This window comes from Puma concolor, chromosome C1 (assembly GCF_028749965.1).
Source record: "Puma concolor isolate L17-30 chromosome C1, mPumCon1.1.hap2, whole genome shotgun sequence".
Classification (NCBI taxonomy): domain Eukaryota; kingdom Metazoa; phylum Chordata; class Mammalia; order Carnivora; family Felidae; genus Puma; species Puma concolor.
The window spans coordinates 44,397,427-44,415,475 of NC_141674.1; the positions used below are offsets into that span (position 1 = coordinate 44,397,427).

At 53.8% G+C, this 18,049-nt stretch overlaps 1 protein-coding gene across 3 annotated transcripts in view; it reads left to right on the plus strand.

Annotated features, from left to right (window-relative positions):
- MROH7 (maestro heat like repeat family member 7) overlaps positions 1 to 18,049 on the plus strand; it is a 59,450-nt gene that overhangs the window by 40,375 nt on the left and 1,026 nt on the right. For 2 of the 3 annotated variants that reach the window (XM_086717067.1, XM_086717068.1), the window contains exons 15-22: positions 1,682 to 1,872; positions 4,959 to 5,096; positions 6,214 to 6,328; positions 9,700 to 9,840; positions 10,984 to 11,163; positions 11,764 to 11,919; positions 12,509 to 12,631; positions 15,953 to 16,055. In XM_086717067.1, coding sequence (XP_086573193.1) covers positions 1,682 to 1,872; positions 4,959 to 5,096; positions 6,214 to 6,328; positions 9,700 to 9,840; positions 10,984 to 11,163; positions 11,764 to 11,919; positions 12,509 to 12,631; positions 15,953 to 16,055 — 1,147 coding nt within the window. The remainder of the gene's footprint in view (positions 1 to 1,681; positions 1,873 to 4,958; positions 5,097 to 6,213; positions 6,329 to 9,699; positions 9,841 to 10,983; positions 11,164 to 11,763; positions 11,920 to 12,508; positions 12,632 to 15,952; positions 16,056 to 18,049) is intronic. The other variant, XM_086717069.1, reaches the window with a different exon arrangement.

The window sequence follows — 18,049 nt, forward strand, 5'->3', positions numbered from 1 at the left end:
CTTGCCGCTCCCTCACTATATAACCATCTCTAGCCTTGGTATTTAGATCTGTAAAATGGGCAGTAATAGCTCCTGCCTTGTCTATCTTACCTGTTCGGAAAAGTGAAATAGTGTGTGCGGAAGGGCTTCCCGAGCTGTAAAGTACAAACTGCCATTCGTGGTCCCCACCCAGCCCTCCTTGTGTGACTTGTTTCCCTGGGAACATGCCAACTTCACAATCCAAGGCTTCTCCCTTGGGCGGCTGCCTGGGGGCATGGATCTTGGCCATTTCTTCGTAAAGAAGGCTTCTTTCCCACCCTTCCCCTCATTCACCCTCCATTGCCTGTGGGGCTGGCGGGAAGAGGACCAGAGACCCCAGTTTACAGAGGATGAATGAATCTGAGGCCCAAAGAGGGCTAGGGAGTGGTGGACCAGAATGAGCCATCCAATCTTGTGACCCCCGCCTGTCACCTCCCCCTGCCCCTGCACTCTCCTCCTGCCAGTGAGGCCTTAGTGGGCCGAGTGGGAGGCGGGCCCAGGCCAGGACAGACTGCATAGCAGGTGGAGAAGTTGGAAGGTGAGCACCCGTCAGGTCCCAGGGAGCATCGTGGGTCAAATACCAACAAAACCAAGCTTCCGGGACTTTGGAGGGCTGGTGTGGGGAGTCATGGATGGAAGGGGCAGGGGGGTGATCAGTAGGCGTGGAGTGACAGAGTCCAGGTCTGGGCCTCCCTGGCTCCCACTCAAGGCTGGGGTTAATTTCTCTTGGTTGCTGGGCACCAGGGGATCCAGTGACGGTGGCCTGGTTTAATGGGCCAAATTGAAGGGGCAATGGGTGCCCCCTCACGGTCTCTGTGCCTGTGTTATGAATGAGGAAGAGGCAGGGCATCCTGTACCTGGTGTCTGAGTCCCAGACACCTGGGACTTGAGTCCCAGCCCTGCTCCCAAGGGCTGGGTGACCATGGGTGTCTTCTCCCTTCTGAGTTTGTCTCCCCACCTTCACAACGGGATCAAGACCCCGCGTGACAGGGGCACCTGGGCGGGGCTCAGGCGGTTAAGCATCTTAACTTCGGCTCAGGTCATGATCTCAGGGTCCATGAGTTTGAGCCCCGAGTCTGGCTCTGAGCTGACAGCTCAGAGCCTCGCGTCTACTTCTCGGGTTATGTCTCTCTCTCTCTCTCTCTCTCAAAGATAAACAAACATTAAAAAATTTTTTTAAAAGACTCCACCTGACAAAAGGTGGGAGAGGATCCCTCTACCATGATTGTTCCAGGGTTGTGTCAACATCAAGGAGGCAGGCTATTGTTCTCGTGTAGGACTCACCCAGACAGCCAGGAGTTGGGGTGCGGTAGGGGGCGTAGAGAGCTGGGCTCTCCCAATTAAAAAAAAATTTTTTTTTAATATACTTAATTTGAGAGAGAGACAGAGCAAGCAGGGGAGGGACAGAGAGAGAGAGAGGGAGAGAGACAATCCCAAGCAGGCTCCACACTGTCAGCACAGAGCCTCATGCGGGGCTAGAACTCATGAACTGTGAGATCACGACCTGAGCCGAAACCCAGAGTCGGAGGCTTAACTGAGCCACCAGGCGCCTCTGGTCTCTCCCAATCCGAGCCCGAGAAGAGCAAAGGTTCACGTCCAGCTTGCTAGCGAAGCGACCCGGGCCCCTACCAGAGCCTGCAGCCAGCCTCCCCTCCGCCCCCAGGCAGCCAGCGGGCTGTGCGAGCTCCTGTCGGTCAGCAGCTGCGTGGGCTTCGTGAGGCGTGTCTACCCCCAGCTGCTCCTGGCCCTGCTCATTCAGGTCCATTACCACATCGGCCTCAACCTGCCTGGCCGCGTGGCTTTGCGCAAGGACGCCAAGAAGGACGCCCAGCCCTCCGTCTTCGTACCCGTGCGGTATGTCCACTGGGGGGGAGCCACCCAGCGAGGGTCCTTTCGAGCGTCGTCAGGGCGATCGATCAGTAGAAATTAGCTTTGGGACTAAAGGAGAAAACAGAAGCACACTTTTACGAGAGCCAGTACATTTCTTCAACAACTGTTTGGGAGCACCTGCTGTGATGTGTGGGCCAGGCTCTGGCTGACACTGGACAATGGCAAGCAATCAGCTCACAATTTCGTTTCTCCCCCGGGCTCTCTAGAGATATTGTTTGTATTAGAGTTGTATCCACGGCCCACCATTTTATTTTCTATTTTTTAATATAGTACCTTTTCAAATGTTTATTTTTGATAGAGCAAGCCCACGTGCAAGTGGGGGAGGGGCGGAGCGAGTGGGGGACAGAGGATCCCAAGCAGGCTCTGGGCTGACGGCAGAGAGCCCGATGCGGGCCTTGAACTCATGAACCGTGAAACCATGACCTGAGCCGAAGTCAGACGCTTAACCGACTGAGGCCCCCAGGAACCCGCCCCCCCACCGTTTTATTTTTAATTATTAACCGGTGTAGGTAATATATGCACATGGGTAAAAGTCTCAAAAGACGTTGGAGGTGAGTCTCTTTTCCTCTCCTTACCCAGTGACCCTCCCCAGAAAAACCGGGTTCTTTCATACCCTTCCCCAGCTGGTTTATGCAGAGATAAGCACACATTTAGATTTCTGTTTTTATACCAACGGTAGCGGACTTTACAGTTAGACATTTTTGCTTTGAGCAGCTACTATATCTTGGAGATCATACATGTAGAGCTGCCTCATTATTTTTAACAGCTGCATAATATCCCCGTAAGTGCAGTTTCAAGGTACCATAGTCTATTTAACCAGGATCCTCTCGATTTAGGTACTTTGCAGCCCTTGGCACTTACAGACGGTGCTGCAGTGAGCTCGTGTGTATGTCTCTAGGCGTGACTGTACATGTAGGACGAATTCTTGAAAGTAGAATGGGCTTGTCCAAGGGTCCTTGCATCGAAATCTCGAGCTGGGACAGGCATGCGCAGTGGAAAGTGCTGGTGAGCCGTGAGTGATGAAGGGGAACACGGCAGCACCCCCTGCGGCACCCAGTTTGCCGAAGCGCCCTCCCCAGAGGGCACAGAGTGCAGCCGTGTGTGAGAATGACTGTCCCACGGCTTTGCCGGCACAAGGGAACAGACACGTTTATCTCTGCGGATCTGAAAGTTGGAAAAAGCGCTGTGATTTTCATTCGCGCCCTTGTTATTTTGAATGAGGTGGAAGGTGAAATGCCGTTTGTGTTTCCTGTTCTGTGAGCAATGTTTGCCCCGTTTTATACGGGACTGCTGGGGATTTTTCTGGTGAGAGCGTTTTCTGTGCTGAGGACGTTAAGTCTTTGTCACTCGTGTTCCAGTTTGTCACTTAACCTGCAACATTTCATGGTCGTTTGCCATCCAGAAGGTTTACGTTTGTGTGTAGTTGAGTTTATCAGTCTTTTTGTTTTTAATGTTCATTAAAAAAAAGTTTTGTTTTTTTTGAGAGAGAGAGAGGATGCAAGTGAGCAAGGGGCAGAGAGAGAGAGAGAGAGAGAGGAAGGGGCGGGGCGGGGAGAGAGAGGGAGAGAGAGAATCCCAAGCAGGCTCCACATTGTCACGTTGGGCTCGAGCTCATGAACCGTGAGATCATGACCTGAGTGGAAATCAAGAGTTGGACGCTTAACCTATTGAGCCACCCAAGTGCCCCTGTCAGTCTTTTCTTTTTTGGCTTCTGTTGTGTAATGCTCAGAGGGGTACACGTTGAGGGGTGGAGGGCGAGTCCTTGTGTGGCGGGGCTTGAAGTTAGAGCACCTTGGATTTGAGTGCTGGTTCCATCATTTAGGCTGTGTCCGCTGGGTAAACTGCTTTAGCCTCTTGGCGGCGTGGTGTTCTTGCCTACGAAATGGGGGCAGTCTTCCTGCCCCACAGGTGTGCTGGAAGGACAAACAGGACCGCATCCCAGCGCGACACCACGTGCCAAGGCCGGGCCACCCATGCTGACTCCACCAGCACTCGTGAGGCCGGCACCCCTGACTCAGAAAGCCGGCGGGCTCCGGGGCAAACAGAATCAGAGGAAAGCAGAGGAGGCGCTGGGTGGGGGAGGGAAGGGGAGCACGTGGCGGAGAAGTTCTCGACTGTCTAGCGATGAAGAGCGTGGCCTCCCTGAGCCAGGCTGTCCGGGGAGCGTCCCCCGCCCCGCATAATGATGTCCACTTCTGCGCCCTGCGGCAGCCCCGCACTTGGACGCAGCTCCGCGTTGGGTCGTTGGCCCCCCCATCCCGCTGTAGGGTCAGGGCAACACATGCTCCGCTTTGCTGGGAAAAGCTGAGAACCTTCCAGGGAGGTGACGCTCCCGGAGTGGGTGTTTCGGGGAGACAAAGGAGCCGCGCCCCTGTCCCCAGACTTCCTCTTAGGGTCGCCTCCCCTTTTTTGCAAAGCAGCACAGACCTCACTTGGGGGCTCCTAGCGCTGTATCTTTGGGAGGGGGGTGGGGAGGAAGGAGGAACTGTAGTGGCATATTTGTTAAAATTTGGAGGCTGTTGGAGGAAACGGTGGAAGCGTGGAGAGGCCGGACCAGGCCTGACGTGCCGCTGCGTCCGGGTCAGGGGAGGGGTCCTTCAGTGCCTCCAGGTTGGCGAATCACTCCTTACGTGCCCTGAGGGGGTGAAGGACTCGGGGCCAGCGCAGGTGACTGTACAAGTGAGCAGAGAGGACTGTCCTGCAGGGCGCTGCCCGGTCATGGGCGTGAAGGAGTGGGGACGGGTGAGGCAGGACCCCGGGGCTCAGCTGGGGAGGCCTGGCCCCCACCTCTCCCTCTAGGGAAGAGGCTCAGGAGAAACGGGAAGATAAAGCAGCATTGCTGAAAGGAAGGGAGTTCTGCTTCTGTTTACTCTCTTTCTCAAAGCTAACAATCATTTTTAAAAAGCCTCTTTGTCTGGAGACACCAATTATCGCTATCTAACAATCAGCATGGCCGAGAGATGCGGGTCTGGCCAGATGGGAGCTGCTGGGAGGGAGTCCCGGCCTGTGGGAGCAGGTGGCGGGAGATCTCAGCCCCCTTGTCTTGGCAGCTGGGTGGTCAAAGTGGTGAAAACCCTGCTGCTGAGGATGGGCTGCTCATACGAGGTCACCTTTCTGGAGGACCAGGGCGGCTGGGAGCTCATGGGGCAGGCTGAGAACCACCACCGCGGAGTGTCCCTGCTGGCAAGGTGAGGCTGGGGCTCCCTGGGGCGGGGGGTGCAGGGAGGCAGAGACCCCAGCATCTTCACACACACGTGGCTTCGCGTCTGTCTCTGGGCCAGACCCTTCCCTCGGTCCATCACCTGTTTCTGAACGGCGGGGTATCGCCTATCTTGGCGGGTGGATGCCACACACATGAATAATGTCACACGGTCCGTGGAGGCTGTGGCTATGACAGTGCCCGGCAGTTGTGGAGCACTTAGCATACTTACAAAGCACCTTTTCTCGCGGTCTTGGGACGTCGGTGCCCACACTAATACAGAAATGGTGGGGTGGTCTAGTATTTCAGTGTCGGGCCTTGGCGTCGGTCTGCCTGCGTCTGAGTCCCAGCTCATCCCCTCCCCGCTGTGTGTCTCAGGGCAAGTTCCTTCCCCTCTCTGTGTCTCAGTGTGCCCATCAGTAGTGTGGAAATAGGAATAGGACCCATCGCCAGGGTTTGGGATGAGGGTTGAATAGAGTACTTTGAACAGCCCCTGGTAATGGCAAGAGCTCAACACAGGTTAGCTTTCGCTATCATTATGCTGACCAGTGGGCAGGGATTATCAACGCACATTTTGCAGAGCAGGATGCCAGAGTGCAGAGAGGGACAGTTATGCACCAAAGGTCACACAGCTAGGAAGTGGCAACGCTGGGAGATGACCTCCTGATCCAGACCAGGCTCTTCCCTTGCAACCATACACAGACTCGCATAAGGTTGGGAAGGCGTACCTCGATTTCGGTGACGTGGCTCCTACAGTCTGTTCTTTAACCCTGCACTCTGAGTGCCCAGGATGGTGCGGTCCCGGGGGTCTCATGATACAATTGCATTTATTGAGCACCTCCTGTGTTCTAGGCATCACGCAAAGGGCTGTATGCTCTGTGCTCTTGGGCGAGCTTTCTCACTCTGAGCCTCGGTTTCCCCATCTGTAAAACAAAGCAGTTAAACCAGGTTGCCTCTGAGAGCCTGTCGGGGTGGGAAATCCTGGGAACACAGGCCCCCAGGTGCCCCTGACTTGCCCAGAGTTTAGAGTGCCAGGCCAGACCCCACCCAGCAGGCCCCCGGGGCTGGAGAGCCTGAGAGGACTGCTCGCCCCTCCTCACCCCCAGGGCTATGGTGCATTACTCCTGCCAGGAGCTCTGCCGCATCCTCTACCTGCTCATCCCGCTCCTGGAGAGAGGCGACGAGAAGCACAAGATCACTGCCACCGCCTTCTTCGTGGAGGTACCGAGGGGCAGCGGGCACCGGGCGAGGCTCCCCTGGGCCTCCCGGAGCACAGACCTCAGTTCACGTGACCAGTCATTTCTCCTGTGCAAACAGTACTTAACAACTGAGAGTTTCATGAGCATGATTGCTCTAGAATACAAAGGCCTCATAGAATTTCCCTTTGGTCCTCCTCTTTCCACCCCTTCACCCCATTCTACTCTCCCCAGACTCCCCTCATGCCCAGGCAACCCCAACCTTTGCTGGGCAGTGCCATGTGCTGGGCACCAGACCTGCAAGGTTGGAGGTACAAATATGAAATTGACTCTGCCTAGCCCTCAAGGAATTTTCAATGCAGTAGGGAAGCTGGAGGACACCGTAATTATAACATGGGGTGCCATGGAGTGACCTGTGCTATGATGGCGGAAGTCCAGGCTGTGGCGGAAGAAAGGAGACTGGAGGTGGTGGTGGTGGTGGGAGCATCAGGGAGGACTTCCTGGAGGAAGTAACATCTAAGCTGAGTTGAATGTGTGGAGGGTACCAGGGGTTGCTGGGGGAGGTGAATCAGGAGGTTGGTTAGGGTCAGATCCAGAAGAGGACACCCACCAACAATTATAGCTAACATTTGCTTACTTATTTGAGGATAGATGGTTTTATTTCTTTATTTCTTTTTTTAATAGGTAACATTTATTGAGCACTTACTATCCTCCAGGCACGTTCTTAGTGTTTTACACATATATTTGATCCTCATGATAATCCTGTGGTGCAGATGCTATTTCATCCCCCAGTTTAGAAGGGGAAACTGAGGCACAGATTTAAGTTAAGTTTTCCGAGGCCACACAGCTCGTAAGTGGCAGATCCAGGATTCAAACCCAGACACAAACCCACTCTCTCCCTCCCTCTCTCTCTTTAGTTTAAAAAAAAATTGCGGTAAAATATACATAACATAAAAGTTACCCTTTTAGCCATGTTTCAGTGTAGATCCCAGGGGCATTAGGTGCAGTCACATTCTTGTGCAGCTGTCAGCACCGTCCACAGAACTGCTCGTCGTCCTTCCTAAATGCAGCCTCTGTCCCAGACTGAAACTGTATTCGTTAAACACTATGCTGCCGTTCTGCCTCCCCAGCCCCTGGCACCCAGCACTCTGCTCTCTATGAACTTGCCATTGTAGGTTTCACATATGTGGAATCATACAATGTCCTTTTGTGTCTGGCTTTTTTCACTCAACCTTATGTCTTCAAGGTTCATCCATGTTGTTAAAGGGTCTCAGAATTTCATTCTTTTTTAAGGCTGAGTAATATTCCCTTGGGTGTATATACCACCCTTTGTCTATCCATTCATGTGTCGATGGGGCTCTAGGCTTACCCTTTCCTTAACATTCCCCTGGAGCACTGAGCAGTGGCTCTCCACCCTGGGGCAAGTGTCCTCAGCCTGGTCTAGGCCTTCTCCTCCTCCCCAGAAGACGTGGGCTGCTCTCGGCCAGAGCCGGGCCCACTATGTTCACTGTGGCACCTTGACGTAGCTCACGTGTCCCTCCCCGCCTTCCCCAGCCACTTCTGCTGTGACTGTCCATGTGCGTGCTTGCTTCTTCCAACGGCAGGTGAACTCAGGGGAGCCGTGTGACCCTGGCAAGTCCCGGAACCCCCCCGTGCCTCGGCTTCCTCGCTTATAGTATGGGGATAATAAATTGCCCACCTCATAAGGTTTTGCTGAGGATTAAATGAGTTCACGTGAAGCTCTGAGAATAGTGCTTGCACCTGGGAAGCACCGTCTGTGAGTCAGCTGTATTACTGCTGTTCTTATTATCATCACCATCATCCTCATCAATATGCTTCCCTGCATCTCTAGCGTGTAGCCCAGAACCTGGTACAGAGCAGGTCTGAGCATCAGTTGGGTGGATGGGTGGAGGAGTGGGTGGAGCCTTTCCTGCCTCCTCCCCCTCTGATCCACGGCCCTGCCCCTCTCCCCAGCTCTCTCTTTTCATCATACAGACACAGGGCCTCAATAGTCACAGTGGAGGTAAGGCCAGGGAACGGATGGGAGAAGCATTCCTGAGGCTGACCAGGCAGGGGGCTGCCGTGGGTGGGAGGGTGGTGGAGAGAAGAAGGAGATGAGGGTGATGCCCAGTTTAGGGTTGGAGAGTGGAGGGCGGTGGTGCTAACCCCTGCCACGGGAACAAAGGGGAAGGGTAGTTCTAAGGAGGAAAGGAACCGAATTTCGTGTTGGACCTGAACTCATGCACCGAAAGTGTGCTCTAAGCACATACTCTACCCCAGAGCTTGTGTTAGGTAACAGGGACCCAAGGAGAGGCACTCAGTTTGTGTTCTCAAGGAAGCTCCAGAGGGCAGAGGGGTGGCAGGAGGCAGACGCATAAGTAGATAGGGGCACTGGGGTTTCCCTGTTCAGGGCTCCCAGAGAAGGGGGCAGTCCACCCAGACGAGGCCTGGGCACATTGTCAACCATGGCTTCGAGGGGGAGCCGAGTTTTAGACGGAGCCATGCAAGGTGCTTGAGTGGAAGTGGGCGCCCTTGCAGAAGGGCATCCTGCCAGCACAGAAAGGACAAAAAGCCTGGGTCCTTCCACAGACAACGGGCAGCTTAGTTAGCAGCTGGTTGGCGGTCAGAGTGTGAGGATGGGCATGGCGTGAATGAGGCCCCAGGGGCAAGTAGGGCCCGATGGTGAAGGTCAGTGGGGGGCACAGGGGCTCTGAGCTGGAGAGTGACACGTTCAGCCTCTGGCAGACTGTTTTCCAAGTCAGGAGCTCTGGATGGCGCCATAGACTAGAGACGGTGCCTTGAGTGTTATATGCCTAGGGCTGGCAGTTAAAATCCTGAGCTGAGGGGCTCACTGAGGACGGTGGGCAGAGGGAAGCCAGGCAGAGAGGACAGAGTCTGGCGTCACCAACACTGATGGCTGGGTGGGGACAGGAGCCAGTGGCTGGTACTAACTAGACCAGCACTGTCCAATATGATAGCCACCAGCCACATTGGAGCCTAGTCAGCCCCTGAAATGTGTCTGTCTGAATCGAAATGTGTTGTGAGTTTGAAATTCACACCGCATTTCAGACTTGATTCAAAAAAGTCTTAGAGACTAAAATATGTCAATAATCTCTTTATTGATTACATGCTGAAATGATAAGACTTTGGATATATTGGGTCAAATAAGATGTATTACTAAAATTGACTTCATCGATTTCTCCTTTGCTTTTTTAATGTGGCTTCTAGAAAATTTAAATTTACGCACGTGGCTTGCTTTGGACAGCGCTGACCAGATAGCAATCGTTCATGCCCCACACTTAGCCCCTGGTCATCCAGCGTGCACTCCCCGTGCGTGGGGAGACGGATGGCTGCACTGGCCCTCGGCCCAGGGAGTAATTACCATCACCCCTGCAGCTTCTCCAGATGGAACAGGTGCGGCGGATCCCTGAGGAGTACTCTCTGGGGAGGATGGCTGAAGGCCTGAACCACCAGGACCCCATCATGAAGGTGCTGTCCATCCGAGGCCTGATCATCCTGGCCCGCAGGACTGAGAAGGTGAGCAGAGGACAGAGGAGAGCTCGGCCAGCCAGGCCCCGAGCTCAGGGAAGGGTGGAGCTTGGCCATCACGGACTCTCAGATGCTGGAACCCATTTCTGCCCCTGCCTCAGTTGCCCCATCTGTAAAGTGGGTAGATAGCCTTTAAAAATTCCCCACACATTTTATTCTTTTTGAAATAGTTTCCTTTTTTAAAAAATGTTCATTTATTTATTTATTTTTGAGAGAGAGAGGGCATGTGAGTAGGTGGGGGGCAGAGAGGGAGAGAGAGAATCCCAAGCAGGCTCCTTGCTGTTAGCACGGAGCCCGATGGCGGGGCTCGATCCCATGAACTTAGAGGCCATGACCTGAGCTGAAATCAAGAGTCAGATTCTGAATCGACTGAGTCACCCAGGCACCCCTGAAATCGTTTCTAATCCAGATTTTTCACAATGACCCTGAAGGCAGTGTGTATAGGAGGGGTTGGGGATGGCAGTAATCATTCCCGTTTTACAAATTAGGAAACTGAGTCCCAGATTGTTGGTGCATCTTAGCATTTTTTAAAGAAATGTTGGTTCATTTTTGGCAGAGAGAGAAAGAGGGTGTTCACACATGAGCACAAGTGCGGGAGGGGCAGAGAGAGAGAGAGAGAGGAAGAGAGGGAGACACAGAATCCAAAGCAGACTCCGGGCTCCCAGCTGTCAGCACAGAGCCTGACACAGGGCTCGAACTCACGAACCAGGAGATCGTGACCTGAGCAGAACTCGGATGCTCAACCGACTGAGCCCCCCCGGGCGCCCCCATCTTAGCATTTTAAAAAGTGCTTTGTTTTCCTCTGCCTGGTGCCGTTGCAGCTCAGGGTCTAGAGGGCCGAGGGGACAGGATGTAGACTGCAAGCTAACTAGTAACACAGGCCATCTACCTAGTGCCAACAAGGGGGTGGCCACAAAGGGCCTCAGGTCTCCAGGAAGGAGTGAGTGAGGACACAGAGGACTTTGGGGACGGGAAGAGCTTGAGTGAGGGCATTCCAGGCCGGTGGGATGGCATAACCAAAAACCTGGAGGGGTATCGTCTCCACCAAGTTTATCTCAGTGAATCAGAGGCTGGGGCTCTCACCTGTCAGCCCAGGTAGGATCCCCCATCCCAGATGGTCCTGCCCCACAGACTGCCAAGGTCCAGGCCCTCCTGCCCTCTATGGTGAAGGGCCTGAAGAGTATGGACGGGCTGCTGGTGGTGGAGGCGGCCCACAACCTTAAGACCATCTTCAGGGGGCAGGACCGGAAGCTGATGGACAGCTCGGTCTATGTGGAGATGCTTCAGGTCCTGCTCCCACACTTCAGTGATGTAAGGGATCCCACGGGGGTGGAGGGTGAGAGGGTTTGGGGGGGGGGGGGGCTCTTTACTACTCTGGGGGATGCAGTAGCTGCCATCGCCCTCTGGGGGCAGGGCAGACCCGAGTCAGCCCAGGGGGAGGGGTCCCTCGTTCCAACTGGCACACTGTTTGTGAGTGGTTTGCATGGAGAAAGTTCCTTCTCTAATTGGTTCCCACAGAGAGAGCTCTTTTGTAATGAAGCCTCCCCAGACCTGTGCCTCCTTGCAATTGGCCCACCTGGCGGGGGCGCATTTTTTAATTGGTTCCAGCAGAGAGGGACGTTCTTTTCCACTTGGCACTAAGGCACCTTTTAGGTTAGTGGGAGGCCCTGGCTGGGGAGAGAGGGCAGAACTCTGGACCTAGGCTCCAGTGAGGGGGATGCTGGCCCCAGATCAGCCCCACCAGGTGGCCTCTGCTTTTCTCCGTCCATCTCCGTGCTTCTTGTGTCTGGAGGGCTCCCCCCCCCCAACCCCGCGTGAGTGGAAGGAAGGCTGATGCCTCCGCGTGGGGCTCAGAGGCCCAGGCAGCCTCTGGGAGGAGGGAGCACGCCTGAGCCTCTGGGTCTGCCCCAGTCACGAGAGGACGTGCGCTCCTCCTGCATCAGCCTGTACGGCAAGGTGGTCCAGAAGCTGCGGTCGCCTCGCACCCCAGCCATAGAGGAGCAGCTGATGGGCACCTTGGTGCCCCTGCTGCTGACCATGCAAGACGGCAATGCCAAGGTGAGCCAGGTGAGTGTGCGTAGGCCCTGGGCCCTGCGGCCAATCCTCCCGTTAGGGAAACCAGGCCAGAGTCGCTAACCATCTGTCTTGGACAAGCCTGTTTCCCAAAGGCACCGTGGTGGAAGTCCTCCTCAAAAGGAACAACTGCACTTGTGCATTTCAGAGTGTTTTTTTTTTTAATTTTTTATTGATTAAAAAAATTTTTTTTGAGTTTATTTATTTTAGAGAGAGAGAGAGAGAGAGAGAGAGAGAGAGAGAGAGAGAGCATGAGTGGGGGAGGGGCAGAGAGAGAGGAAGACACAGCATCCGAGGCACCTTTTAGGTTAGTGGGGGGCCTTGGCTGGGGAGGGCTCTGGCTGGCTCCAGGCTCTGAGCTGTCAGCACAGATGCGGGGCTTGAACCCACAAACCACGAGGTCATGACCTGAGCTGAAGTCAGCCGCTTAGCCCACTGAGCCACCCAGGCGCCTCAGGCACTTGTGCATTTCAAACAGGATTTGATTTTCCAAAAGTCAGTTTCACAAAACTGTTTTTCTGGAGTATGTTCTGGCTGTCGTGGAGTTCCCCAGCACTGGCATTGTCCTCCTCTTGGTCCCCAGAAATGTGTGAAGACCCTGTTCCGCTGTTCCTGCTTCATGGCCTGGGAACTGCCAAAAAGAGCTTATAGCCGGAAGTCCTGGGACAACCAGCAGCAGACGGTGGCCAAAATTTGCAAGTACCTTGTGAGTGCTTTCGAGACTGAGTGGTTCCTGATGAGTGTGCTGGAGGGGGCCAACTCTTCCCTTTTCTCTTCCTTCTGTTCGCCCAAGCATCCTGCCTGGCAATTCCACGACCGCCCACAAGTTGTCGGCTTCTGAACGTGCATCTGTATTTCTGGCTTCTCGCTTCTAGTGTCCCTCTCCGGTGGCTTACCGGACACCTCCCTGGTGAACCACACGCACTTCAAGCTCAGCAGGCCTCTCTGAGCTTATGGCCTCCCTTCCCATTTCAATTCTGTTCCGTCCCTCTGGATCCCCAAAGTAGACACCTAGAATTATCCTCGACTCCATATCCGTCACCTTCCACATTTGACCAGTCTTTAATATCCTAAATATCTCTGCATCTGGTTTTTCCCTCCCCATCCCCACTGTCCTTGCCCTTAGTTCAAGACACGGATGTCTCCCAGCTGGGCTCTGGATCCAGCCATCGCCTGGCTCTTTCAGCCTTGAATCTCATCTCTTCTGATCCCATCCCCACTCGGGCCACCAGAGCGGTCTGGTTCAAACACGAGTCTGTCTGTATTATACCCCTGCTTTGAGAGCTTCAGCGGCTCCCTTTTCTGCATCAGCAATTGCCAGGGTGTATTCTCTGTGACACATTCCCACGAGAAATACCCCCGAGGGGACAAAAGAGGTTCTAAGATGAGTAAGTTTGGGAAACACTACCTCGTCATCTTCCTCTTGGAGGGTTGTCGTGTCATCAGGTCATTAAAGGCTCTGAGATGTTCGGTGCTGAGATTTTTCATGGTTGTTGAATCCGTGGATTCCCCAAGTTATTTATTTATTTGTTTTATTTATTAATTTATTTGTTTAAGGTCCTCTGCCCCACATGGAGCTTGAACTCACAACTCTGAGATCAAGAGTTGGCTGCTCTACTGACTGAGCCACCCAGGCACCCCTTCCCAAACTTATTTAACCACAGAACCCCCTTTCTAGGTAACACCTGACGGCATCCTGAATTAGGAGCAGGCCACAAACACCCAGTAGAACGGTAGAACGCGTCCTGCAGGATGCAGCCCTGTCCCTCCTCATAACATTTGGGAAGCTTTGCCATCTAGTCCCATCTACCTCCCCTGTTGTCACAGGCCAGGCTCCCCAGGACGCAGACTCAGAGACAGAGATTAGCACGCAGGAGGTTTATTAGGGTGCACCCTTGGGTTCAACACCTGTGGAAGGGAGGGCAGGGGGCAGGAGGAGAAGTCAAGCTGCAGCGTAGCTTTGGGGGAGATCTCAGCCAACACTGCAGTGAGATTCCCCAAACTGGGGCCAGGGGTCAGGGCTCTACACTCCTGTGTCCGTTTGTTACTGGAAGCCAGCCACCCTGGGAAGGGACGTGACCTTGGGCCAGCAGTTCTCTTCCGCGGAGGCGTTGCTGGGGCAATAAATGCTTCACACCAATGTGGGCGGGGCAGGCCAGCACCCTCCACACCAATCTAGCGAAACGTGCAGAGTAACAGATTCCAGGATTACGAAAAGGGCTGGATACGACCCTTATCGGTAATGTTCAAAGCCTCCATGATGCAGTGCCTGATATTATTACTATCATTTCCCAGAGGGAAAAAGAGGTCTGGAGGAGGCGTTTGGCCAGGGTGCTGGTTCAGATACCTACAGCGACCAGAGAATGAGCATGCGCAGGAGTGGTGGGGGCTGGGGGCAACCCAGAGGGCCCGGGCCCTCTTGAAAGCACGAGTGGGTGCTCCGCTTCACTGTGCAGGCCGTTCTTGCCAGGTCCTCCGGCTTCACGAGAAAAGCTAGAAGCCCAGATTTTTATAAGACATTAATTAGCCATCAATTTAGCTTGTTTAAAACACTGCTGGTCACTGTTCTGCCAATGACTGTGGTTTGTGGCTTGTGACCTCTGTGTTAGACTCCTCTGGATTCTGTTTTGTTTTGTTCGTAGATTTTATTTATTTATTTATTTATTTATTTATTTATTTATTTAATGGCGGGGGGCGGAGAGAGAGGGACAGAGAGAATCTTTAGCAGGCTCTGCGCTCAGTGCGGAGCCTAAAGCAGGGCTCGATCCCACGACCCTGGGATCGTGACCTGAGCTGAAATCAAGAGTCAGACGCTCAACCAACCGAGCCACTCAGGCTCCTCTAGATTCTGTTTTTGTTCTTTCAGCATCAACAGTGTCGCTCGTGTGAAGGTCAACTTCTAGCCATAGCTTTGAGAAAGGACCAGTAACCCATTCATTCATTCATTCATCCATTCATCCAATGCTTTCTGGGATCTATGCCACACCAACCTTTGTCCAGGGTGCTGAGGACCCTGAGCTGAGTGAGCTGGCCCCTTCTCTTGAGGGAACTCTGGACCCAGTGGGGGAGACATTGATATAAATAATTACAGCACGCTGTCATAGGTTGCAGAAGCTTGAAGAGTGGCGAGAGCAGCTCTGTCTGAGGGTCGTGGAAGGCTTCAGGGAGGAGGTGGCTCCTGAGATGAGCCTCAAGGGATGAGAAAGATGCATGAGATGAAGAAGAGAGGGAAGGGCACTCCAATCAGGAGCAACTGCTAGTACCAGGCACAGATCCGGGGACAGCAGGGGCACTGAAGCAGAGTGTACATAGCCGGGGGAGGGGGCGGTGGTGGAAACTGAGGCAGAGGAGCATGATCACGAAGGCTTTGATGCCAGGCCCAGAGCAGACTGTCAACAGGAGAGTAATCATATTAGATTTTTCTTCATGTTTCTCAGCAGCCCCTTAGCAGGATGCCTGCCCCCCATGCCCCCTAGTTTCTACTTGATCGAACTCGTCCTGAACACCACTCTCAGACTATTTTGCCCAAAACATTGCTTTGTCATTGCTCTATCAAGAATAGATGTTGGCTTCCTATTTTCTAATGCATAGGTAAGTCTTATTCCTGTCCGGCTTTAAGACCTTCCTAACTCTCCAGTTTATTCTTCACTGCTCTGTAACTCGAATCCTTCATGCTGATCAGACCTGTCTTTTTATCTATCATGTCCCTTGCATGCCGTGTCCATTCTCACTAGGCTGGACTTTTATCTTTAGAACTTTCCTTTGAGCTGTAGCAGGGGGTGGACTGGAAGAGGATATACCCAAGGCAGGAAGACCATGGAAATGATCATTGCAATCTGTTAAGAACAGATGAGGCCTGGTCTCTGGGGGTCTCAGACAGAGGCCAGGATGGTGGCAGAGACATTTAGGAGGCAAGCTTCCAGGGCTTGGCTGCCTGATAGGGTCACCATCCCTAGCTTTGGGAGGACTGGATGGGTAATTAGTGCCTCTGAGGCCCCAGCACTCTTGGGCTTTCTCTTCATCCCAGGTGACTACCCACCAAGACAGCGCCTTCACATTCCTCAGCCAGAGCCTGGAGTATGCCAAGAATCCCCGGGCCTCCCTCCGGAAGTCCTCAGTCATGTTCATAGGTAACCTGGCAGGGCTAGACTTGCACCTGGGGCGCTGCCTGCCCTCTATTTTGCTTCCTCCCCTTGGAAGGAAGCCGCCAGCCCTCCTGGCACCTGGGAAATGCCTCTCCTTGTGTGCAAAACTTGGCCAGCAGATGGTCATGGTGCGAATTAGAAAGGTGTTTCTTCCTCTAGATCCCTGCTTGGGAAGTGGGCCACAGGGTGGATCCGGCCTGGAGTCCTTGTGCAGGTCACAACCTTGGCAACTGCACAGCGGAACTGCTGTTTCCCCCCTCCCTTCCCCAGTACAGCATGGGTCCGGGCCCGGCAGGAGCCTACCATTGACTGTGGCGAGAGAGGCGAAGCTGTGCGGTAGAAAGTGTGAAGTAGAATCTCAGCTCCATGATCCCCTTTCTGTGTGACCCCAACTGAGTCATCTACTCCCACGGAGCCTCAGTTTCCTCACCTGTAAAATGGGGATTAACTCCTGTTTCACAGATTAGATGAGAATATTTTTTAATAATGTGAAGACTGGCTAGTCACGGTGCTCCCTCAACATCAGCTCACTCTACACTTCCCCGAAACAACTCGATTCCCCTCATTCAGAATCCCCTTCAGACCCTTCCGATGGCAGGTGGGAATGTCTCCTCCCAGCCACGCCCCTCCCCTCCCTCAAATATCCACACACTCCTTCACCAGGACCAAGAGACCCTGGTGCATAGGAGCTTGGACAGGATGATGTTCCCAGCCCTCACTTTGCAACATTTCTTTTAGTTCTTTCCCCCAAGTCACTTGTGGTTTTCATCTGTCCAGTCGTCCACGCACCCATTCACTGGCTCACTTAGCAAACGTTGTATGGTGCTCCCCTCTGCATCAGGTACCATCCAGGCTTAGTCTAGAGAAACAGAGAACCCTTCTGGAGGCGATGTGGATGGCAGGGGTGGGGGTGTGCCTTGAACCTGCTCTGTGCAGGGACAGAGGAGCCAAGCCAAGGACTGGGGGCATCCCTCAGAACGTGGGGGCCTGCTCAGAGGCAGCTTCTCACACAGAGTGACATTATTTGCCAGATGCTGACTTCCCTAACTCTTGCTCCAAATTAACCACATCTAAAAGTGTTGGTGTTCAACAGCCTCAGGGGTGTTTTCTGTGCCAGGGCTCTGTGCTGGGGAACCAAAGCAGGGTAGAGGCTGCATCTGCCACAGATGACCTCTGGCCTGGTACAGGGGTCCCTAACTTCTTGCGGGTTTGGCAAACCCTGAAAAAAGTTATGAACACTTGCCCCTAGAAAAAATGCATTCACACGTACAATTGTGCGTGTGATTTAAGATCCTCAGAGACTGCCCTTCCCACTTCTCCACTCCGAGCGGATCTAAGCTTGAGACCCCTGGTCTGGTGGGCGATATTCATGAGTCACAAAATTCATCACAGTGTGTACAGATGAGAGAAACTCAGATACTCTGGGAGCCCAGAGAGGCACGTAACCTAGCGTGGGCGCAGGGTCAGGAAGGATTTCCTGGAGAAGTAACCATGTTAAGCTGAATATTCAGGGATAAATAGGAATGAGCCAGGCAGAGAAATGTGGGGCGGGCCCAACAAGAGGTGAGAGGTACAGCCTGACCCATTCGAGGACCTGCAGGTACTCTGGGGACCAGGCACGTAGGCTGGGAGCCGGGGAGGGCTGAACAACGTGGCTGAGGAGCGGGGTCTCATTCCCTCCAGGACCCCACACCTGCCTGAAAGGGGTGCAAGGCGCTCTGTGTCCTTTACATTATTACCACTCAAGCACCCCGGGGAAGGGGCCAGCTGAGGCAGCAACCTCCCTGAGTCTCAGGTGAGGACACTAAGGGCCAACCTGGGTAAGGGACCACCTAGGGCCACACTGTCAGCGTCAGCTCTAGCCCAGATCCTGTCCCTGTCCCGGTGCCATTCCTGCCCTCCAGACCTGCTGTCTCTCCCAGGACTCCTCTTGGGGAATCTGTTCCAGGGTCAAAATGAAGTTCTCTGTTTATGTCCTC